The sequence below is a fragment of the Bombus affinis genome, chromosome 3 (genome assembly GCF_024516045.1).
Source record: "Bombus affinis isolate iyBomAffi1 chromosome 3, iyBomAffi1.2, whole genome shotgun sequence".
NCBI lineage: Eukaryota > Metazoa > Arthropoda > Insecta > Hymenoptera > Apidae > Bombus > Bombus affinis.
The window spans coordinates 6,822,676-6,847,070 of NC_066346.1; the positions used below are offsets into that span (position 1 = coordinate 6,822,676).

Genomic DNA, 24,395 nt, shown 5'->3' on the forward strand with positions numbered 1-24,395 from the left:
CGGTTTTTATCGACCGTCACTTTTTCGTTAACATCACCTTCGTTGTTTTCCTTCGCTCTTATTACAACTTCAACATTTAAATAGCAATCGGTGAATTGTTACGTTACAAGACATTATTTGATGTATGTACTTTCAAACGAAGCTAACCAAAAGAAAAGAAGTCGTGGTACATCGAGTTACGTATATTATACACGAGCGATATCTTATTATGCACTGTTTCGCCTAAATTTCACGTGATTATGACAGTTTGTATCAAACGAGCCTATACGACATTGCCAAGAAATAACTATCACTATTATCTATATCAGGAACAAGGTATAATTTCGGTCGAATTGTATCGAACGCATTCATTTCCAAAACGTCTACGGTAGATAAATTTTTCACTACAGAATATTATGTATGAAAAATGAAAAACAAATGCTTACAGGTTATCGAAAGAAATTAACAATTTGGAGTACATACATACTCGATTGGGAGGACATGGCGATGCAGGAAGCAGTGGTTACCGGACACATTGTGTCACCGTGCGATTACCACAAAAAATGACAAGCGATAATTCACTTACCTGATAAGTGTAAGGTGTACAAGGAACGTAAAATTCTCTGCTCATAATAATCGAAGCTCGGAACGGTTGTAAAATCCAGCTGACGAATCTTGTGCAAGTGTCAAAATGCCGGTGGCGCCATCTTGAACTCGTCTGGAGTCGAGGTCGTCAAGCTGTCACGAGGAAAAATTCACGATTTCTCTCAAGTATAAGTGCCATTTTTGTGTTTCCTTCATGAAGATCTAATAATCACGTTAGCTTAATCGAGCCTGTACACTTCCATGCGAACTTCAAAACGTTACGAGGAACTCCAACACATGCGTTGTCAAATCACAGTACAAGTCACCAACACACAATACACATTTCACGCTGCTATTAGAATAAGCGGAGCTATCAAATTAATCACAATGCTCTCGACTGGACGGTATCGTTACAGATGCTTGAAAAGTCAAGTGCTAAATCCCTGTTCGCTGTTCAAAACTTCTCGCGGTACATTTATGCGATCAGAATTACGGCATTATACCACCTTACTACGCCATTTTCATGTGCAGCTGTCGACTTAACTACAATACGAACAAACCACTGTTCGCGTCCACTGGCAAGTGCCGACTGCCGCCAATCACGAACATCAAGCAAATAATAATCATGGCTACCCAACGTTTCGTTACACTAGCGCCATCAGGCAATGTATGTATTTGAATCGCAATTTGACTTCCGTCGGTAATGTAAATGACGACAAATTTTTTTACCTTTGTTAACGGTCTTTATGTGTATGCTATTTTGTATTTATCAACATGTACAAACAAAGCAAGAAAAAATGTACACATATATGATAAAAATATTATTTTTATTCTGTATCAATACATTATATGTATTTCCGTATCGTAATATAAACCACGTGTTAAACGTCTTCGATCAGTTAAAAATAAACCTAATGAGAAAGATTCCGAACGACCTTGTAGTTGTAAGGACTTGCGCAATCTGATATATACTTTTTATACGTATACGTATATAAATATATTGTACATATATAAATTTCTAAATATGGTATAATTCCTAGAAGTTAATCTCCGAGTTTTTGATTTACATGTATGTATATTAATTTTTAGGATTTTTAGGATTTATAATATGAAATAATTTCATTTTACTTCTTGAAACTAAATAAATTTTTCATAATATAAAAACTTCTACCAAAATTCTACAAATTTTATGTATTTTTAAAGATAATATGGAACATTAAAAATAAATAAAACCAAAGTATTTAAAAAATATAATCTAATAAAAGTTTATATTTCAGTCTTTTATCAGAAATTTATAAATTATTTACAACTCGTTGTAAAGTTCATTCTACAATTTGCATCCAACACTGACACAACAGCATTTAATACCCTTCGCTCCTACTAATGAGCGAGGTGGATACTTCGAAGATGGATGTTTCTTCTTTTGTGATTCGATCACTATATTTCGCGGTATTAAAATGTCATTCCATGGAATCTCGACATCGTCAGTAATGCAAGCTTCTTCCTGCACTGGCTGTATATCCATTGGCTTCTCGAGTACAAGATCACTCCATGGAATTTCTAGTGTAGAATCGCAACTATCGGGGCTGTCTTGTTTTGATGGTAAGGTTTCCGTAATAATCAAATCTTTCCATGGTAAAAGCATAGTTCCCAGAGATTCTTTTTCCACTGGTTCTTTGTCAACATCTGTGTCATCCATTTGTCCATTACGATCGTTCAAAGGAGTTAACGAAACTTCTTGACGAATTTTCATGCCGGCTGCTGGTAAAGCGATATCCTTCCATGGCAATTCGATCTTCGAATCACACAATATAGACACATCTGAAAATTCTTTGCGTAAGTCCCTTAAATACGGTTCATGCCACATTTCCTCCTCTGGATTATATACGAATGTTTGTCTCTTTCTTTTGGATTGATCTCTCCGTTGTTGCCTGTGCAACTTTTGTTGAATGCATGTACAGCCTGCTATTTTCCTTTTATTGTCAGTCATAATAATAGGATATTGTGAAATATACGTATTTCACATTCAATAATATTAAGATGTGTAATGATATTTCGATATGACTTGTTAATTTTATCTATCTTATCTAACCTAGTGTTATATTTGGGATCAACGTAGTTTGTTTTGTTTTGCCACATATATCATTATTAATCAGGTATATATATGTATGTAGTGAGAAAAATATTTTCTTGGAACAGGTGATGTCATACTTAGATAAGCACACGAAGTGTATAATTTATATAGTAATAACAATTTTTCCCCCATTTATCTTCTTTATATTTCGGTTTAATTGTTCCGAAATATAGTTTTACTATATAGAAGTTATATAGAAGTTACTATACTTCCTTTAAAGAAAGGAAACGGCCTAAGGTGATAACCGGAGGATATATTTTAAATTTATATTATCATTGTGAAACTGATGTAAATACTTACAATTAGTATCAGAGTCAGTGTATATATGCACATGTATAGTACAATATATACAATACATACATACTAAAAGCAGAATTCGTTTAATCATGCGCATTGGCCAATCATTTGTACCTCTCATCACGACATCTACCGAGAAATGATAGTATAATGTTAAAAATCCACTAGTTGCCGATAAAAGGAAATCCGTGAAGTCTCTGGCTTAATTTCACAATAAAAGGTGTAAAAGAAAACATAATAATATTATTTTCTATTAAAATGTTTCCACTATAAAATTTATCTGTTAAAATAATCATAAGTACAATCACAAATACTTTGGTTAAATATGGAGGAGAAGGTGCAGAAATAGCTGACGGATACTGATTTGACCAACGCGGTAAGGCTACGTTTAGAAGGCAGCCATCTTGCAATCCCTAATCAAAGATCTTCGGCTAGCGGCTATCGCTGTCTGATTTTCAGCCGGTTAATATCAACACACAGTTCAACAAATGGCTTTAAAACGAATTAATAAGGTACGTGAATGATCAGAGGTGTTCGTATTGTACAAAGACAATCGGGTGTTGATGTGATGTGTGTCGAATGCGGTTGAACGCCCTTAACGATTTTGCAGTGAAGCAATGTGAGCCAGCATTGAAAATCATGTTGGCTTTTCCCCTTTTTTTTGCATTCTTCGGTTGTGCTTTGATTTACTTGCGTATCCGTTTATGTCGACATAGTGCATTACGCACGTTGCACAGTGCCACTTTGTGCCAGTGGACATAGCTACGGTGACAGTGAAAATCTGAAAAAATTTTAAGTGGCTAGCCGATAAATTGCCGGAAGTAACGTAAAACCGTGCATTACATACATCTATGTATACATATATGTTTACTCATATATACATATATGCATGAAACTATAGATAACTTAGAAATTATGAAAATTTCATTAGAGCATTCATATTCCATTTGTGGATAGAAATAGCATTAGAAATTTTCTAAGTGATCCATCACTTACTTGTATCATAGCTCAATATAATTTTCACCATGTGACTGTAGCACACATTAGTTGGATAAAGTGAATCATTTAGGGATTGATATACTTTTTGTAATGCCTACCAACAATTTGACCTGTCAGTCATTATAATATTTTTTAACCGAACCATTATTCACAATGGTAGGACAAAAAATGGAAAGTTCTGGATGCATTGTTCTATGAGTAATCATATAATATACTATAATCATAATGAGTAATCATACTAAGTACAAAGTGATATGTCATTTATCTTAGCTTTGATTCTGTAACCATATGCTTATTACAAGTATTTGTATAACAAGTACTTCGGGTATTTAAATCCGTAGTCGTACTTTGTTTTATCATATCATTAAATAGTATTTATTTGAATTAATCCTAAATATTATAATTTCACTATAACTTTATGATTATATTTTAATATCTGTATTGATACCTTGCATTATTTTATTTTATATTGTAATACTACTATTATAATATCTTTATGTATGATAATCTTATGTATAAAGAAGTTGAAGTTTTCCAAAGTATATGATATAAATGATTAAATTATACTGTATATTTATGGATTTGTATATTATATAAAATCTTCTAATTTATTTGATTCTTATAATATATACAGGTGTACAGGGTGTTTCATTTTTATCATATCAAGTAATGTCACTATATTCTATGATTAAAAATGAAAAAAAAAAAAAATGTTATATAAACATAGGATTGTACGTGTCTTATTACAAAGTTATAATAAAGATGCCAAATTTATAAATGACTGAATCTTCTTTGTTGGTTGATCTGAATTCCCATGGTTGACCATGATTACTAAAGTTCTTGTTCAAAGTTTTCTCTGTTCTTATAAATATTAAATTGACCTATGAGGTTGTTTCATACAAAATCAAACAAGAAACCAGTTATTTATAATTTTGATATCTTTGTTATAACTGCAATTGAGCATTTATAACTATGTTTATATAACATTTTTGTCTTATTTTTAATCATAGAACGTACTGACACCATTTGGCAGCATAAAAATGAAACATCCTATATACATGTATGTAAGAATGTTCTAGAATACTTTGTTTACACATGTTTCACATATAATCTATACATCTATAGATATATACATTGTAAAACTTAAAATTTCATCATGCACTATATGAAGATTATGTTATTAGTAGAATGTATTATTTAAAAAAAAAAATTAGTTCAAAAAATAACAAATTCTTCAACATGGAAACATAGAATAAGTAGAAAAAGTTATATATTAGAAACATGAATTATTATATATAAAATACGAATTATTTGTAATTATAACTTCATTTATATTTTATATACATATTCCTCAGAGATAGTCTTTATTCATATTACTAAAATTTGTTGGTATATTTAGGAACTTCAGGACCTTGGTAGAGATCCACCTGCGCAATGTTCCGCTGGTCCTGTGGGAGACGATTGTAAGTTCTTTGAAAGTATTTGTTTCTGCATGTGCTTCAACTAGAAATTGGCAAATCATAATTTACCTGCATCACTAGTATAAATGTTATTATACTTTATGTGAAAGCACATTATTGCATTTGTTTTTCTAAAAGATATATATTAATTATTATCAAAAGTAACTGGAGCTATTTTTTCATTACTATTGCTCATTTTTACAAAGTATATAACTTCTTGATGTTGCTATAATTATATATTAATTGTTCTTTAATTTTTATGATGATCAATTATGATTTGTAATAATCTGTAATTTCTACATCTAATCGTGTAATTGCTTTCAGTATTCCATTGGCAAGCAACTATTATGGGACCAGTAAGTATATAATGATCTTAATACCATTTCTGAATTAATTAGATTAATATTTATTAACTTAAAAATACATTCTTAGAATTATTAATGAACATATAAATATAATTTGTGAGTATTATTTTCAAGTATCTTCGCTTTCACTCTGATACTTAAAGGTAACTTCTAAAATAATGAAACTCATATTATGCTACTTATGACTAACAATTCTACTTAAAAATATAAAACCTAATGCATGTTATCTTTACTATGATGTTTCAACAAGATTTTATGAATCACCTCTAATTCTGTTAAGTCATATAATCCTATTATGATATGATAGTTGTATAATATACTTATTATTTGGTTTTTGCATTTAGAATAATTATGTTTACTACTTTTTATTAATATTAATATTGCAAACTAATTCATAATTTAACTTTATTAAATATAATTTAAATAAAATCTTTTATTATGAATATAAATAAAAGCTACACTATATATGTTCAAAGTATTTGTAATTAAATATTATCACATAATTAGGAGTAAATATTATTTTCAGCCTGACAGTCCATACCAAGGAGGAGTGTTTTTCCTTACAATTCATTTCCCCACAGATTATCCATTCAAACCACCTAAGGTATGTTAATTACTTTTTCAATAAGTCTTTCTATAACAATATACAAGAGGCATATTAATTCCTTATGTATATATGCAGGTTGCTTTTACAACCAGAATTTATCATCCAAATATCAACAGTAATGGAAGTATTTGTTTGGACATTTTAAGATCGCAATGGTCCCCAGCACTTACCATATCAAAGGGTGTGTACAAACTTTTGAACACAATGTGAACATAGAACTAATGAAATAAAATTTTTATGAAACCTAAAGTTTTAAGGTAGTCTTTAAGAGAGAAAATTCTCTGTTGCTTTTTTAGTCTTACTATCAATATGCTCCTTGCTCTGCGATCCAAATCCAGATGACCCGCTGGTACCAGAGATAGCAAGGTTATATAAAACTGACAGGGAGAAGTACAATGAATTGGCACGTGAATGGACGCGCAAGTATGCCATGTGATGCGCCAATCTCCGTTGACTTCAACATCCAAAAGCCACCAACAAGCAGCCCCAGCCTATTGCCACTTATGCATCAGCACCGATTGAAATTAGCTATGGCTCGTCTACTTTAAAACTTAAGCCAATACTCGGGCTCGAAGAATGCTCAGACAAACGTGATCAAACTGAAGTTCCCTTCGTCCCGAGAGGCCTGCGAATATTGAGACGTTGCCACAATGGCAATTGAGGCAATTTAAAAGGTGGTCACATAACATTATATATATATATATATAAATCAGGAAAAAAGAAACATGTCCGCTTTGATTTTCATAAATAAAACTGGAAGTAAAATATAGGAGAGTGAAAGTAGGATTTGTATTTGAATTTAATAGTTTAATTTTTAATTATTGTGCTTATAATATCGTAACATTATATACCTACTTTCTCAGTGAAACGAAAACCTTGAACTGACAGTACACCGATTGTTAGTTTTAACGCAGGTGAGCAATGTTTGCCCGTCCCTTGGAACGATACGGTTACTTTTTTGTAAGACTGGGCTATATATAAATACTACTGAAACTATACCTGTATGTTTTGTTCAATTATTAAAATTCCTTACCTATCTAACAAATTCTACGAGTAACTCGAAATTTATGGTTTGGTTCCTGTGTGTGTGTAGCAATTTAATTATGCATATCGTTAATCGATAAATTGGACTATACATTTTGAAATAATTCAACACATGCAAAATAAAAAAGTTTTGGTGACTTAACTGACCGCGACATAAGTACCTGCCGTTCATGGGTCCGTGCGATATTGATATCAAACAAAGGCATTCACGATTTCTTATGACGTGAAATTGACGTCGTTTGGCTTTATTTAGGTATAAAAAATGTAGTTATCGATGTCACTATTTATCGATAAATGATGAAAGCGAAATACGTTTTATTTGGATTCTTACCTAAAACATATTACGAAATAATTAAGAAATGTTTTAATGAGCTCTAGAGCTTAACAATGGATTTGTAAAATCCTATGAATTCATTTCATAATAGTGCGCCATTATAATTATCAGTAAAGTCATGCGTCGTACCTTGCGAATTAAGAATTCGCCCGTCGCTATGTTTTACTCTCGAATCAATGCGTTTATTATTGTTTTGCGTGTAAATTTTTCTTTAAGCGATAATTTTTTATTATTATTTAGTATTTGTCTTAAGCTTCCTTTTCATCCACAATATAAATATACGTACCTTCTCTCTCTCACTTTCTCTTTCTCTCTCTCTCTCTTTTCTCTCTCTCTCTCTTACGTCCTATTATTATATTACAAACTCTTATACCATACTAGAAAAATAACCGTTAAATAGATCTTAGTTCCCTCAAGTACTCACGACGTTTTCGATAGTTACATATTTTCCTATATATTGTGGCTGCAAAGGATTCCAATAAGATATCAAATTGTTTCTAAAATCCATTTAACGCAATTTTTACGAGAAGAAAAGGACGTGTTGTCATTCAACATGTTTATTGTTAGTTTGTTCAAATTAATCTAGGAACAATGCACCTTTCGTTGGTGCTACCAGTGTTTCGGCTTTTAATTATAGAAAACGAATACAATCCGAAATATCGTAAAGATGATCACTTAATTAGAAAGTAAGTAAACGATTTTGTCTTGCGAACAGTGTAAAGTGCGTTAACGAGCAAGTCTTGAATGTAATCGGTGCTTAAAATATGGCAAGCTCACGGAGCAAGTACGAAGCCTAGAAAAGACAAATCGATTAGTATGTAATATGGTATATCACTCGTTAATGTCGATTTTGTCTCATACGAACGTCTACTACTGTAATTTAATTACAACTAAAAATGCGCGGCAAATCAGGTATTTAAATATTTGCCTCGGAAAGTGGATCATCGTTCATCTCTATTAGAAGGAAAACTACTCATGTGTAATTAATTATTATTATCACATCTCATGTGTAATTATTATTATACATATTATAATTAATTATTATTATTTTAGCATTAGCCCTTTATATAATAAATTTCACATGATGATAAGGTATAATCATTCTAATCACTTATAACCATAATTGTCGACTATAAAAAGATTCTTTTGTTAATTTCGTTCTGTTCCTAATTCTATATAAACCTACATTCTACATATTACTGATATTATTGTTTTTTCTCTGCATATTTAAAATCTCTAATATACTCCATGATCTAATTTAGATTTCGCAAAATCGACAATTTAGTGATTCTCAAATAAGAGTTCGTTGTTAATTTTAAATAAAATCCATTACACATTTAAAAAGAAAAGAAGGTATATTGTAAATATTTGGGAATTATCTTTCTTAGTTTTCGAACTCCCAGGATAAAAAGAATTTTCAGAAATAGAACTGGTGTAGCTGATTGATCCAAAGTTTCGCCACCATATAGGATACAGGATCAATGTATGATAAAATTGGAACAAATAAAGGACCTTTGTATAATCAGACTTGGAAGTAGCAGATGTCTTTGTCAGACTTTCACAATGAACGGGTTCCGTTCATATACGTTGTAGGATCTTTAGTATGTTGAAAAAACTATGAAACGGTGAAAGTGGCAATGCTTTTCCCCTTTTGGCCTGGCCGTTCTTGACCGCAGTACGTCTATTTTACCGCAGTGTTAGCAGGAACCTGCTAAAGCAATGTAGTTAATGATAGAGATAAGAATATCTTTGCAAAAAAGCTCGATAAAAAACACGAATTCAGCTAAAATTCACCCTTTTCAAATCATGTTTAATCACTTTTTTCGAGTTAGTAGTCTAGTTAATGTTCCAGTACGAATATTTTGGAGAATTTTGAAATTAATTCAGCTACAATGCCAGTTACAATGATTAAAAATTAAATTATTGATAATGTAGATAATAGAATTAATAATATCGAACGATAATATCAGTTCATTAATAAACGAAATAAGTCGAATGCGAATTCACCTCCATCTAGTTTAAACATTTGATTTCATTTTATTTTTACATATTGAAAATTAATTCGATCGAAAGCTGTTCCTGTGATGATTTTTGAAAATATAGAATGCGATGGAAATTGAAAGTTCGAAAGAAACGGAAGAAATTTAGTTTTTATCGCGTTTTATATTTATTTATAGAAAATATTTAAAGAAGCTTCGAAAAACATTTTGCAGATATATGATCATTGCAAAGATAATATTTATTGTGCAGTATATGTATCGCCAAAATGTATACATCGCAGTGAAAATTTAAGAATGAAAATTTAAACGATTTATAAATCTGTTATCAAACATCATCCTATAACTTCAATGTATACTATACATATTTTTTCTTCAGTCACGTAGAATGTGGATTTATGAATTAGTAATAAGTAATTTCAGCAAATAAAAGATCGATTAATAATCAAAATTTCCGTATTAATATTTGTATATTCGTTACTGACGCATGATACTTTTTATTTATTATAATTATACTTTTAGCATCATTATAATATATAAATCTTCTATACAATTAATTCTCTCATTTGCACGAAATAAAATATTCTGTACATATGTATGTAGGTCATCAATGGTAGTGTAACCTACTTACATTATTTAGTCACCGAAACACAGTCATCTTTTTGATTTTTCCAAAGTCTTAAATTTTATCAATAAATGTCAATAAATCTCTGAATTTTAATATTTACATTATAATAACGAGATAATAGGTATCTTCTTGATGCATGGAGAATGTACTCTTTATCTTAGATCATACATTAAGAAGAATAGAAAGTTTGAGAAAACGAACTTATACCTGATCCAATAATATTCATATCTAAGTGTTCTGTTAAGATATATATGTGTAATGTTAATAGATCTACACCTGTTGCTGATCAGTTTCTATTCTTTCAAAATGTTTTTCTCACGCACATGACCTTTAAAAATATTCATGGCACGGCAATGTTCAATAACACATATCTCTCAATTAGTAATTTTAATTTAATAATTTTATGTAAAAAATGTAAAAAAAAATGTTTAAATAAAATCCGCAAGAATTTTGAAATATATACAAGCGATAAAACAATGGCAATTAGAAGGCAGAAATATTTTGAGAAAGTTGAAATAATTTAATAATATATATTTGAATTAAGAATGTTGGTTTTATAATTTAACACTTCGTTTTTAATCGTCAAGAGACACAACAGCTAGAAAATCAAAATATGGACCAGTTATATTTTAAAATATTCTTCTATGTTGTCTGTAACTTTGTTACGATCTTCGAATTTTTATACTTCAATCTTGCCCTCATATTAGCCAAAAAAAAAAAAGAATTCGTAATGTTTCAAGGAGACGTTTAACATACAGTTGAAACGAGGAAGTACACATGAGACATTTTTCATAGTTTGGCCAGACTGTGATGATATCTTTTTTTATGAGAAAAATATAATTGAGACAAAAATGAAGAAAAGAACGTAGCAGAGTTAGATACATGTATATACTAATACGTATATTGCCAAGAATACCAACGATAATATAATCGAGCATAAAATGACTCTTATCAATATTTAGGCATTTGGGATTCATATACTTGTTTATAACAGCATTGCTAAATTTAAAAAAAATTTCCTTTTAATATATCAAAACATTTATTCCAGCTAATAGAAACACACATTTTATCTATCACGCACAGTTTTTTTGCATCACAAGCGATAAACCAAGTAAAGTCGAAATTTAACATGAAATATATGAAACACTTCACGTTAATCAATATCTAATTTTACACCAAATCAAATAATAAGCAAGTTACATTAATTCTACATGAAATATATGTGTACACTATACAATCTACATATTTAAAATATGTATAATTAATATATGTATATTTAAATTCTGACGTTATTTAATTTATTGCTTAATATGCAAAATAAATAAATAAAATTTACGTTTCTACTAATTACAATAAGTCTTTTAATATATTAAAAAACAATTAATTGAATAACGTTGCTGTACACAAATATATATGTGTATATATATATATATTTGTTTAGGGCAATAATCTTGCGAATATCGTGATATTCGAATGTTCATGCGTGTTACTGTATGCGTAAGCAGAAAAGTAAGATTGGCACGAAGAGACGAAGTGAAAATAAAAACTCGAGTCCATCGCTAGTCTGTAGTACGAGAACGTGTTTCGATCTATCGAGCGGCGCTTTGGACCGTCTGGTTACGGTGCGGTTTGTTCAGTGTCAGTGCTGTTCTCGGCACGCTCGGCGATCGAGGTTGAAAATAAGGTGACTTCGCTGCTGGTGGATACACAACTGTTAGAAGAATGTGCCGATAGATCGACAATCGGCCGACTTCCTGCACCCGCCGCGACCTTTTCAAAACGTTGATTGCGATCGCTCAATAAACGCGTATCGCGAGGGCTTCACAATCAGACGACAAGCCGCAGCCAAGTGGTACGTAGCATTAAAAGTAACGATAGTCAGACACGTTGTTCGCGATCATTGCCAGAGCTTAACAAAGAGAGAACGTTTTAAATCATTTCAAAGTGGTATATATCACGCTGGTATTGCAATTAGCGTACATATTCGAGCTGCGGTGTCGCGTTCACTCGTCGAGAACACGCTTTATGTTTACGAACAAACGCGTGCATTCATCCAACGACTGATTCTTCACTGAGAGTTTTCACTAACAAATTACATTGTGTTACATGACCGGGCGTAATGTGACAACGTAAACGAGCCATATTTTCTACGTCGTCGTCGTATTCGTTGCCAGCTTTTCAAAGAGCACTATACTTTCGAGCTAACAAGTGATGAATACCGAAACGAATATTTGAAATATTGGTAAAAATCATAAATATCGTTACGTGTATTTTTTCTTTTTTCTATAAAATATTTCATTCTCTTTGAAAGCAATTATTTGGCAAACTTTGCATTTATTGACTATAGATATATTCTTTGTCTTTTAATGAAAACGTTTTTATATGTTGTTCATTATAAAGTAACGATAAATAAATATTTTAGTTTCGGTTAGAATACATAAACGTAGCGATTGCTTGATTGTTATCAATGTAGATGAACGAAATTAAGATTACGATACAAGAATCTTAATTTCTTGGGCGTATATTAATTTTAATTACGAATTGTAAAAATTGAATTAAGCGGAAAACTACTCGACCTTTTGCACCTTATACATTCTAATTTTTATTTAAGTATGAAGATAATGTTTGAGGATACTGATGCGTGTATCTAACATGAAATTAAATATGCATGATGATTACTTTTGTTTAAGTGACTTAAGTGCTGAATGAGAAACTACGATTTAACATGTCTGTTCGTTTAAATTCCACTTTTAAACACCAGAACTTTTAATTCTAAATCTAACTTTATTCGTGTGACATACTAAATCTATCGTTTATTTATTAACATATCATATGGCAATACGATATAAAGTTCATAGAGAGAAAGTGTATTAGGAAGAACAAGCTATTTGAAAGATTGAGAATCTAAAAGTTTACCTAAATCGAATAAAATAAATCGCGTATAATATTAAATTCATAAATTTATTGTTAAACTTTATTTTACTAATTTCTACGCACTCTAATGTATTTCAAACGGATATTATAACACGGACGAAAGAAGATTGACATTTTTTCATTGTCACTTACACATATATTTCACGATAAATAAAGAAAATTAATAAAGAAGCAAAGAAAATAAATAAAATAACTAGTATGACATATAATAAAATCTATACAAGAAAATATCTTAATACAGAATTACCAACTATAGCACTAATCTGAAAACGGAAGCGCAGAATAGACATTATTAACAGGTTCCACAGGGCGCATTCAACTTTCTCATAGATTAAACACGAAAGATTGTTCGGTACGCAAGAGAGAGTGAATAGATGTCTTGTAAACAGACAAAATAACCAGACTATTGTAAACTATAGCTTTCCGGATATACTTTACTAAACATGTTTCGAAAGTTTACGATTTAAGAGAATCGGCATTTATGTTGGAGAAAAAAAATTCGGTCGAATCGCGGTCACTTTCATGCATAATATACATGTTCATTGAGAACGGTTCGGCAAAAAAATGAGACATTAAAAATGCAGCTCATTTACCGTGGTTTGTAATTTTCTTGTTACATTGTTTCCATTTGGCGTTTGACAGCTTCCTTCTCGATGGCACAAATTTCTAGCTATATCCGTAATAGTGGCAGGTGCAGATACTTAAAAACTTAAAAACTTAAAAACTTTGGACTTTTACGTCATCTTTTTCCTTGACATTTCGTGTCAGCTTTGTAGAATCTTATTTTTTTGTAAGGAATTCGCGTGTAAAAGGATAATTGCGTACACGAGATTTTCTTCGATGAAGACTTCAAAACCGCCTCCAGATCAGTTGGAAACCTTACTCCTGTGTCGTATGGTTGATATTAAAGCCACACGGATCATCGTGACTGATAAAGAAGCATTGAAAATCACGAGTGAATGCAATGAAACACGAATACATTAACGAGCATAATGAAATAAACGTTATATTTTGATGGCACTTCTATTCGATTTAAAAAGTACCTCGAATGGTTCCTTAACGAGAATTTAACACTGCACCATCCAATTGGATTTTTTATCCATGCGTTCCAATTGTATATTCGTGTTGAGAAAGCCGGTTCGGTATACTATAATTTTGTATTCAGTGTTTTATGATGATATTCACATTAAACTAAATTCAACATATTTGCATTACACGTATATATGCATGTAATTCATCCTATCAGCATCATGTACATATTTGAAACTTAATTGACGTAAATAACGTTCTTGAGTGTCTAACGTGTCAGAGTGATAATTTTCTAACTAATTTAGAAATCTTCACAGCAGCTAAAAAATGTTTCAAACGTATAATAAACCTTGGGAATAAATTAAAAAAATAAACCAGTGCTATGAAAGTAGTCAATTCTCGTTTTAAGATAAACAAAGTAGATTAGGCTATATTATTTGCCTTTTAACAATTATGCCATTAACAGCGAAGAAAAGATTAACTTATTGAAATTTGCTAGTAATCTAACTTATTAACCCAAGTCAAGGCTAACGCGAACAAATCTATATCATCACGGCCATACACGTTTTAATTTGTAATTTGATTGTATTCACGAACATGCTTTATAAAATAAAGCTTATGTACCTTACGGTATCAATGCATCATGTTTGGTTAACATTGTCGCTTAATCTTCTTTTCTATTTACAGACTAGAAGATAGCCGAATTTGTTCAATGATGAAATTATTAGCAGGCGTGGAAGAGGTGAGCGACCAAAGCGAGAAGCAGTCGAACAATGAGGAACTGCACAATAACAACCATGAAAAGCAACAAAAAACAGATGTCACGCAAGAAACGACGAAGCTGATTAACGGCGAGGTAAGCGCACGTTATTATAATTATTACTACTTGTATTTATTTATCATTTATATTTATTCATGGCAAATATATGTTTCGTTCTTCGAGATAAGATAATAGATTCCGACAATGAGTTATTTATAACAATAAAAAGTTGAGAGACCGAGAGACGATATCTTTTCTTTCTTGGCAAAATCTTCTGCAACTAAGTAGATAATCAGTCGAAAGGATGCAATTGCATGTTTTGAGTTTTATTATTATATGTTTTAAGTTTAAGCTTGAAACAGAACGTTGTTTAACGTGAGATGAAGATACAAATTTTGTATAATGTCAGTTATTTTTATCGGAAATAGAATAGAATGGTCATCGAAACGAAAATGGCCGAGACTTTTTGCGAAAAAATATCGCGCGTATTCCAGCCACAACTTTCACTTTGACTGGTCCGTAATTACTGTTAGATCACACAGTAGCGTATTCTACAATTGTGTTGTGCCTGGTATGCTCTATTTCTGTTTGACGTACAAAACCTTCAGCTTTGCAAAACGTCGATATGCATTTCCGAGCATATAGGTTGTTCACCGACGTGTATGATTCTCCTTTAACGTGATTCCATACCTATCAAGGTTAACGATGAACTTCTGAAACAATGAATCATCGGGCAGTATTAACACTTTTTCTTTGCATTATTTTTGTTAAAATTGTTATCGAAAAATAAAAATTCTGGATTTGGGAATAAAACGGATGATTGAAATTTTATCGCCAAAGAAATCTTGCAACAAAATTAGTATCTATGAATATTCTGGTATTGGTCATTAGAACAAGGATCCTAGAAAAAGATAATGAACTATGAGTAAGCTTATTACAGTTACAAGGGAGACAAGTCTTTGAATAAAAAGATTTTTAGGGACATTTGTTCCAATTATCCCTCTTTACACTACACTGGCGATTATTAGTCTATGGATGCATTCATGGAAAATTTAAAATATACAGAATACGCGTTATACGAAGAGATATATAATATGTTCAAAATAATTGTTCATTAGGTAATATTTAATAAATTGAACGAATCTTTAGTTAGGTTTAATTCTTCCGTCTATGTTTATAAAGATATGAAATTGCATGAATATCCACCAGTCTAGCGATTGTTTTATATCGCAGAAACAAAAAGATCAGTAATAATAGTAGAAAGTGAGACGTTATACCTGTATATAATATTTTTTTAGGTATTTATGGATCTTATATCTCTTTTACTGTGAAATCATGTTCTGGTAATACGAGTTCGAACAATGAAAGATTTACTGTAGTTAATTTGAATGAAAGTGTTTGTTTTCACGGAAAGAGCTTTCGCTTCAATTGCAATTAGAAGATCAGTAGTACCATGAAAAAATGAAAGAAACGTCGATTTTTAAATATCTTAATTACGAAATAATCACAGGATATTGGCGATTTGAACTGTGTTTTTTTTTGCGTTTATTAATATGTTTATTATAGTGAAGGCTTAAGATTGTTTGAAAGTTTCGCGACACGTTGCAATCATCATGGTAAACAGACATAATACATACATAACTATACTAATGGCGGATGAAGAAAATAGCAAGGCTGGTACCAAGTAGTACTAGAGCCGCTATGCCGAAGTGAAAAATCGATTTCGCTAGTGAAAGATACAGGAAAGATAAAGAAGAAAGCCCGTAGTATAAACTTGACACACTGAGATGAAAGGCAAGTCCCGTTGTGGCCTACTTTACAGCTTTCGTATCTCAAGATAGCGACCAAATTTTTGCTCTTATATCCTGAGATTGCCTATGATCTATTGTATGTGATGTGCTTAATTGCAATGAAAACTATCCATAGAAGAAGAAGGCTGAAGGTCTAGAAATAGGTTGTTTACAAAGAAGCACAAATAATTCGCAGAGAAACTCGTCTGATTAAACTTTTAAGTTGTAAAAGAAATTCTGACATTCAATTGCCTTTTCACTCTGTCTAAATTAGCTATTGATGTTGTATAAGCTATCTGATTGAATTAATTTTTAATGATGCGCAAATGCAAATATTATAAATGTATTATTAGAAATTTCTATATTATAGAAGAAATTCTGTCATTCGTCTGCATTTTTATGTTGGTTAAATCGGATATTCATAAATCACCAAACGATCTGGTTAAATCAGCTACTGATGATATACAAAGACAAACATTTATCAATGAATTATCTCGTGTCTTCGTCGCGGATATAATGTAAACATTTGATATTTTGCTTAGATATAATGTAAATATTTTATGTAATATGGCTCTTTTTAACTAGTTTTTAGTTTACTAAGTTATATAATAAAAATGACTCAGATTAAAGGGTATTTAATAACGAAATAACAGATACTGATTGCATAATGTATATGTTAGTGTTATTCCAGCTCGCTATGAATTTCAGAGCCATACAAATATCTTCTGTTTATTTATAGTGTGTTCATAACGTAGTATTTGTTTATAAATGTAGATATTTGTAGATTCTTATAGAACATGTTTTCATTATTATATGATCATACAAAAAGCTTCATCGTGAATTACAGCTATAGGACATAAACCAATATAACATAGAATTTTTTACTACCCTGATGTAACCTGGAAATAATAATAAATCTAAACATTACACACATTTTATCTACAAAATTATGTAAAGCATTACCTAAGTCCAGTGATAAACTTTCACTCTAGTTTGGTCCTAACAACGTTAAGAGTACTACAAATCGTATATTTTCATGTATATATAAATATTTACATCCATATTGACGCCACGTATATATTTATATTTACGTCAAAGTAAATTCCTTCTTATCAATTTACATAGACGTATCTATTGTAAAAACCCCCATCTACAGTACTGACGTTGCATAATATTCTGTTGATATAGAAAAAAAGATATAACTAATGAATTTAATATCGTTACAAACTAGTGAAGTGTTAAGTTGACAGGAATAACTCACTCTTAATTAAAATACTATAATCTTATTACTATTATTCATTGCCATTGCGTAAAGTATAAAATATACAAGTATAATACATGATATAACATTTTCTAAGATCGAAATTAACTTTTTTAAGATTGAAAAATGTTGGGTACATTTTGCTCTGAATTCTCTATAGAATTTTTCACCATTTCGCCAAATTAATTATTCAATTAAAAAGCTACAACGTTACTTTCATCGTCCATATTTTAGTTAGACTAACTTAATATTTAAAAATAAGAGTATCTAAAAGAACAAGATCTTTTAACATTACTAATAAAAAGAACCTTGTTTTGTCAAGTTCTTGTGAAAAAATATTCCAACATAAATACAATTGTTAATAGAAGTACTTAGATGTAGTTGTAATTCCTTGCAGGTATACCGTAGGCTTTCCAGAAAGCTGGACGAGTCACCTATAAAAGATAAAAAGATTACGCTTGACGATGAAGAGAAAATGAGACGTCTTCTTAATTATGAAGAAGCTCCTGAATATCTTCAACATAATCCTTATATTCTTCACGGATATCGAGGATATCTTACAACAAAATTATGTATCGAGAGGTTCGTACTTAACATTACTCGATATCAATATGATTTCTCGATACATATCAAACGTCAGAAACACTTTCGATAATACAAGAGAACCATACATATTTTCCATAAAATCTCACTTTCAGTCGTACTTACATTTTTTAGATGATATGTAACTATTATTTGTAGGTATATATGTAATACGAAAGATTAAGAACTCGAATTATACATTGTATAAGAATACATAATAAATAATTTGAAAGAATTTCTAATTCTTTTCCAATAATAAAAGTCTTTTTCTAATGGTTGCTTATAATATTCGTTTGATAATTTTAATCTACAGTTAATCCGTGCTGTAAATAAAAAATAAATCATTACTTATGTCTTGAATGCACAAAAGCAATTTCGAAAAGGGGAATATTTATTTCAGTATATTCTGGTGGACAAATGAAACAGTAAACATATGGAGTCACATATTCGGATGGATGTTATTTTTCGGTCTGACTCTGTACGATCTTTGTCTACTAAATATTCACGCACCCTTTGGTGATAAAGTGATAGTAGCACTTCTACTGATCTGTTTCCAGGTAATATTCAAAAAATGTCTTTTTCAATCGTAACAATTCACTATTAGAAATGTACAAAAATAAATTGTTTAACATATGACAAATTTAGAAAGAGAGCAAAATGAATTGTTTCAGGCATGTATGATATTATCTTCGGTGTATCACACGTTTTCCTGCCGAAGTGAAAAAGATTATTGGTGTTTTCTATCATTTGACCTATTTGGCATTGCTTTGAGCCTTTTATCCATATACATGTCTGGAGTTTACTACGCTTTTTGGTGTCACAAGGTAAATAAAATATGCAATTATCGTACAACTTCTAAATTATGTAGTATTTAAAAGTTTAAATTCAAATCTAGATTTTAATCAAATATTGCGCACGTTAACTTCTTCTCTACTTAAACGATCGATAAGGTAATCGATATAACTGACTTGTGTTTAAGAAGTTTCGTGCTACGTGTATTATCGATTATTTATAACAACCGGTGAAAGTAAAATCTTCTTTGAACGAAAGAAAATATTATCCGATATACTATCCAAACAAAGCAAACATTTATAAAATAAAAATAATAATCAAAATACTAAGAATGTGATTAAATAAACACAATGGCTATTTTTATTTAAATAAATATCCTCACATAACATTTATACTGGAATTTTTTAATATTAAAATACAAATTAAATTAAAAAATAAAGGTTTCTTTCATGCAGAAGAAATTATTTATAATTACTAAACAGCCGTAAATATTTATTATTTCATGCAGGAGTTGCAGAGATTTTATTTGATAACGGTGTTGGCAATTTTTATATTTGCTATGATTCTGCAAATACCAAAATTGAATGTCAATGGAAATGTCAAGCTAGTCGTTTTTGTCGCTTGGGCAGCTTATGGAGTGCTGCCAACGCTGCATTGGAGTATTGCTATGGGTGGCATGGACAACCCGATCGTTAGAATGTTGCTTCCAAGGGTGCTAGGAATGTATGTTATTAGCGGTGTAGCGTTCGTTATTTATTTAAGCAAAATCCCGGAACGATTTTGTCCAGGTAATCAGTCATTTTTCATTTTCTAATCAAAATACTGAAACCAAATTAGATGCCTAATTTTTTGTTATAAAAGAACTTCTCATAAAAATAATGAAATACTTATAATAAAAGACCCGCCTTAAGTTATGCAACATTATAACTTTATTTTTAATAATATAGATTATTTCACTAACTTTAATTAACCATTGTTTTATTAGGTACTCAATCAATAAAATATAACATAATTAACAAAAATCCGAAATTCAGGTTTTACTAGTAACGTTAGTTTGATCGTATTAATATTTAATACAATCTATCTGACGTCAATCGATGGATAATTTAAAATGGAAAACATTGAATTGAATAAACATGATATGGAGTACATTTCCCATCCAATCTATAATTTTATTTTCATTATATTCACTGCCGATCATAAACCTTAAGTACATGCTATTACAAGCAGCAGTTGCTAATGCTTAATACGAATTGAACGCTTTTCAGTGCTTTTACTTTCAAACGACTTTATTGTAAAATTATTATTTCATTCTTATATCATATATATATATATATCTGATAATATAAAATACTAATTAAAATAAAATGTGTTGGAGTTTTCCAATAAATGTAAGCAATAGGTGTCAAAATGCTTAGAGTGAAATTTGTATGAATATATTAGGTTTGTTATATGAAATTTTCCAAACTTCATTAGCGGTGTAACGAGACATGATTATCGTAATTATATTGAAAACTAATCCGAAAATCTATATAGAAGTTAGCACACAATTTATTGCAAACATATTGCATACAGCATGAGTAGTGGTACTAAATATATAATTAACATTAAATATAATCTCATTAAATATTTTCGTTTACTAATAATCAGTAAGTGATTGTTCAAATACTTTAATGATCTTTTTGAAGTGTATGCTTGCTATAAATATATCCTAATTCTTATATACATTTTCAGATTCGTTTCTAAATTTTCTAATATAATCATATAGTTATGTTTCATTACAATACTAATGGAATTTTCAAAATATCTCGTATAACATACATAGTATATTGAGGAAATGTTTCTATAAATATTCAAATACTTTCGTGTATCAATGTACCCGCTGGAATATTATAGGACTATATTATGTATTATATCCAAAAATATTGAATAATGTACGGATGGTGCAACAAATACTACTACTACTATATTTTTGCGAACCATTATATGACTAGCATTTGTACGTATTTCTTTCTGTTGGACACAAAAGAAGCTTTCATAGATATAATTGAATATAAAACGATACGTGTATAAATAGCGAAATTTATTATTATTGTTGTGTGATTGATATATTATTAGAGTTTTATTTTGTTGAAGGGTGGGTAGATTATATTGGTTCGTCTCATCAGTGGTGGCATGCATTGGTAGTATTGGCTCTTTATTATTGGCACAATACTGGAATGCTATACGTGGAATACAGAATGAACCACGGCTGTCCAAGTAATATAAGATTATTATGACAGACAGACACTGACGATCATTCAGGTATAAAATACATATTTCATATAAGAATAATAACCAATTAAAAAAAAATTAAGTTTGTTGCTTACTTAAACTATAATTATATGTTTCATTTGTCCAAAAAAGTATGTTATATATACTTAAACTATAATTCTATATTTTACAAATATAATCTTAAATTTGTTATATATTTTCCAAAAAATTAACTACTTTCGAAGATCATGTGGAAGATACATGATAAGTCTATATTTGTTAACATTTTTGTTTTCAAAAAAGTATATTTAGTTTAAAAAACTACGTCGTGCAAAAATATATTGTCTTTTAATATTAAATCCAACAATTTTTATATACAACCAGTAGAATAACTAATGTTGTGGCAATCAATATTTTTAAAATACTCAAGAATAGAGAGATGGCAAGAGCTCGTGTTTTATAACCAAATCGAATGAAAAAAACGATTTAGATAATATAAAACTGGTCGACATTGTATCGAACGTTAATATCACTTCTTTATAATGGACAAAACGTGTGACTTATCATGTTTCTTTTCTGGTAGCCTTCATTTGCAATTTTTAAGTTTCAAGCTGATTGCTTCTTTTCCTTGTTTTATTTAACTACATTTGTACGATTGTGAATTGTAATGATGATGTAACATGTATACGTAATTATTTCAGGCCATGGTTTTATTATGGAATGTGCTTGCGCTATGGAATTCAATGTTTGGTCGTCAGAGTATTACAACAAACTACCGTTTTACGCTATTGAGAGAAAGACAACTTGCGTAATTGTGAATCCATTGCAAGCATACATTCATCGACAGGTGTTCTGATGTTACAGTGCGTGAAATCTGTAGAATTTAGCTAAAACAACGTTAATACGGGTCCTTTCAAAGTATCTGAAACGTTCTAATGTTAGTCATTTTTATTTATGTTATATTTATAAATTTTAAATAGACGTACTGCATTTTCTTTTTATTATTTCAATTTTTATAACAGACATCTTTCTTAGACATTTATTTTATTCCCATATGAGAAACATGCTTGCTCAATGCTTTTATTGCAATAATTATAATTTACAATATAAAGCAAGGTTGCAAGTATTAATTGACTGTTGTTAGTAATATGTAACTCATAAAGACGCAATGACGAAAAGTATTCTGTAATTGCAATTGGAAATTTATCCGCAGGTGGCAAAAGTTTCTAAGTTTGTACATAATTGACGCAATAGATATTTATTATTTAATGAAATAATAACATTGGAAGAACGTGAAGAAATTGAAAGAACTACTTCTGCAGTTGTATGTTATTAAATAACATTTGTAAAAATTACATTGTATGATAGTAAGATAAAAGTAATATAGTAAAGTATACACATTGATTTGAACAGTGCCTGAAAACTTGTAAATAAAGAGTTGTAAATGAGATAAATGCGAAAGTTTTGTACAAAAAAGGAAATAAGAAAAATTTAGTTATAAATTTGAACGTTTTGCTATATAAAAGATACTTGATTATTATATAAAAATTATTTAAATTCTGTTTTCAAACATCATATAAAAAATTATACCTTGTTACTTCTATAATGGCAATAATAATATATTTTTTATTAACTGATTCAGTAATTGTAATTCTCAGTTATAATATTATGACCACTAAAAATGAATTAATATATTTAGTCAAACATTACATATTAAATTATACAAAATACGTGGATTAAATATTTATACGATTAATGTCAGCTATAGACTTTGTCTTTACTTAAAATAGCTGTGAAAAGTGTTATTTTGCATAACTATTTGCAATATTTGTTTCAATACCTTGCACGGTTCAATACATATCAAAGAAAATTATGAATGTCCATTCTGTATCTGTAAACATAGTAGTTTAAATAATTACATTTTTATCAATTTTTATATGATTTTATCTGAAGTAAGTATTACGTATTCTAACAAAATATAATTGTAATAGAATGTTATTACTTCCAACTGTTAAATAAAATTGTTGCCTAAAATTATACTGTTTTTATTTATTTTTTACTAATTTCAATAAATAATTAACTTTTTAATGTAATATAATAATAAATTATATTAAAGTATATCAAGTAAAATTTTTTTATAACAATTATTATCTAAGCCATAAAAAAATATCTATAATATTGTTACAATATTATTGTATTTTTCCAAATTATTTTCTACGCATCTGCAACAGTAAAATGATTATATCATTTATTAAATTATAAAATAACTTCTTCAAATAAATTTTAATTTTCATAATATATTTTAATGAAAGGAAAATAAAGAACAAAGGTAATTTGTATTGGAAACAAATTCATTATGTACATATATAAAATATAATAAAGGACTTATTTATTTTTTATTTATCATATAATATATTGAAATCAAAATTATAAAAAATGACAAGAAAAGTAGCAAAAAATAAAATATTCAATATATTAAGAAAGTTATAAAGATTATATTCGTTATTTCTAGTATATAGGTCGAGGATTATTTCTACTGGCATTTCACTTTCATGAATGTCGAAA

The 24,395-nt window shown here is 29.7% G+C and overlaps 4 protein-coding genes and 1 long non-coding RNA gene across 17 annotated transcripts in view; 2 read left to right on the plus strand and 3 right to left on the minus strand.

The window, feature by feature from the left end:
• LOC126914144 (uncharacterized) overlaps positions 1-1,153 on the minus strand; it is a 123,132-nt gene extending 121,979 nt beyond the window's left edge. For all 8 annotated transcript variants that reach the window (XR_007709586.1, XR_007709584.1, XR_007709585.1 and 5 more), the window contains exon 1: positions 566-1,153. Coding sequence is in view for 2 of the 8 variants with exons in the window: in XM_050717662.1 (XP_050573619.1) it covers positions 566-610 (45 nt within the window). In the remaining 6 variants the exon portion in view is untranslated. The remainder of the gene's footprint in view (positions 1-565) is intronic.
• Positions 1,154-1,804: 651 nt separating this feature from the next.
• LOC126914160 (uncharacterized) lies at positions 1,805-3,134 on the minus strand. Of its 2 annotated transcripts, none has more exons than XM_050717755.1 (2): positions 2,999-3,134; positions 1,805-2,385 (listed from the first exon to the last, which is right to left on the minus strand). In XM_050717755.1, the coding sequence occupies exons 1-2, from the start codon at positions 3,114-3,116 to the stop codon at positions 1,892-1,894; spliced, it is 612 nt and encodes a 203-aa protein (XP_050573712.1). In that variant the 5' UTR covers positions 3,117-3,134; the 3' UTR covers positions 1,805-1,891. The 2 variants fall into 2 exon arrangements, with proteins under 2 accessions (XP_050573712.1, XP_050573711.1); XM_050717754.1 differs by having other exon boundaries at positions 1,805-2,930; positions 2,999-3,122.
• Positions 3,135-3,343: 209 nt separating this feature from the next.
• On the plus strand, positions 3,344-7,424 carry LOC126914164 (ubiquitin-conjugating enzyme E2-17 kDa). The gene is made up of 6 exons (XM_050717760.1): positions 3,344-3,507; positions 5,394-5,457; positions 5,779-5,810; positions 6,346-6,423; positions 6,502-6,607; positions 6,723-7,424. Exons 1-6 carry the CDS (start codon positions 3,484-3,486, stop codon positions 6,860-6,862), a joined length of 444 nt encoding a protein of 147 aa, XP_050573717.1. The 5' UTR covers positions 3,344-3,483; the 3' UTR covers positions 6,863-7,424.
• A 4,503-nt stretch (positions 7,425-11,927) lies between these two features.
• Positions 11,928-23,867, plus strand: LOC126914157 (progestin and adipoQ receptor family member 3). 5 transcript variants are annotated; one of them, XM_050717749.1, is made up of 8 exons: positions 11,928-12,281; positions 15,080-15,248; positions 18,601-18,785; positions 19,186-19,342; positions 19,457-19,609; positions 20,086-20,365; positions 21,714-21,881; positions 22,532-23,867. In XM_050717749.1, the coding sequence occupies exons 2-7, from the start codon at positions 15,105-15,107 to the stop codon at positions 21,854-21,856; spliced, it is 1,062 nt and encodes a 353-aa protein (XP_050573706.1). In that variant the 5' UTR covers positions 11,928-12,281; positions 15,080-15,104; the 3' UTR covers positions 21,857-21,881; positions 22,532-23,867. The 5 variants fall into 5 exon arrangements, 4 of the variants coding, with proteins under 4 accessions (XP_050573706.1, XP_050573708.1, XP_050573705.1 ...); XM_050717751.1 differs by lacking the exon at positions 11,928-12,281 and adding an exon at positions 12,358-12,376; XR_007709590.1 differs by lacking the exons at positions 11,928-12,281; positions 22,532-23,867 and adding exons at positions 12,416-12,558; positions 21,312-21,576 and having other exon boundaries at positions 21,714-21,857.
• On the minus strand, positions 12,228-14,093 carry LOC126914178 (uncharacterized). Its single transcript, XR_007709602.1, has 2 exons — positions 13,957-14,093; positions 12,228-12,338 (listed from the first exon to the last, which is right to left on the minus strand). It is a non-coding gene; the product is annotated as an uncharacterized LOC126914178 (long non-coding RNA).
• Positions 23,868-24,395: the final 528 nt, after the last annotated feature.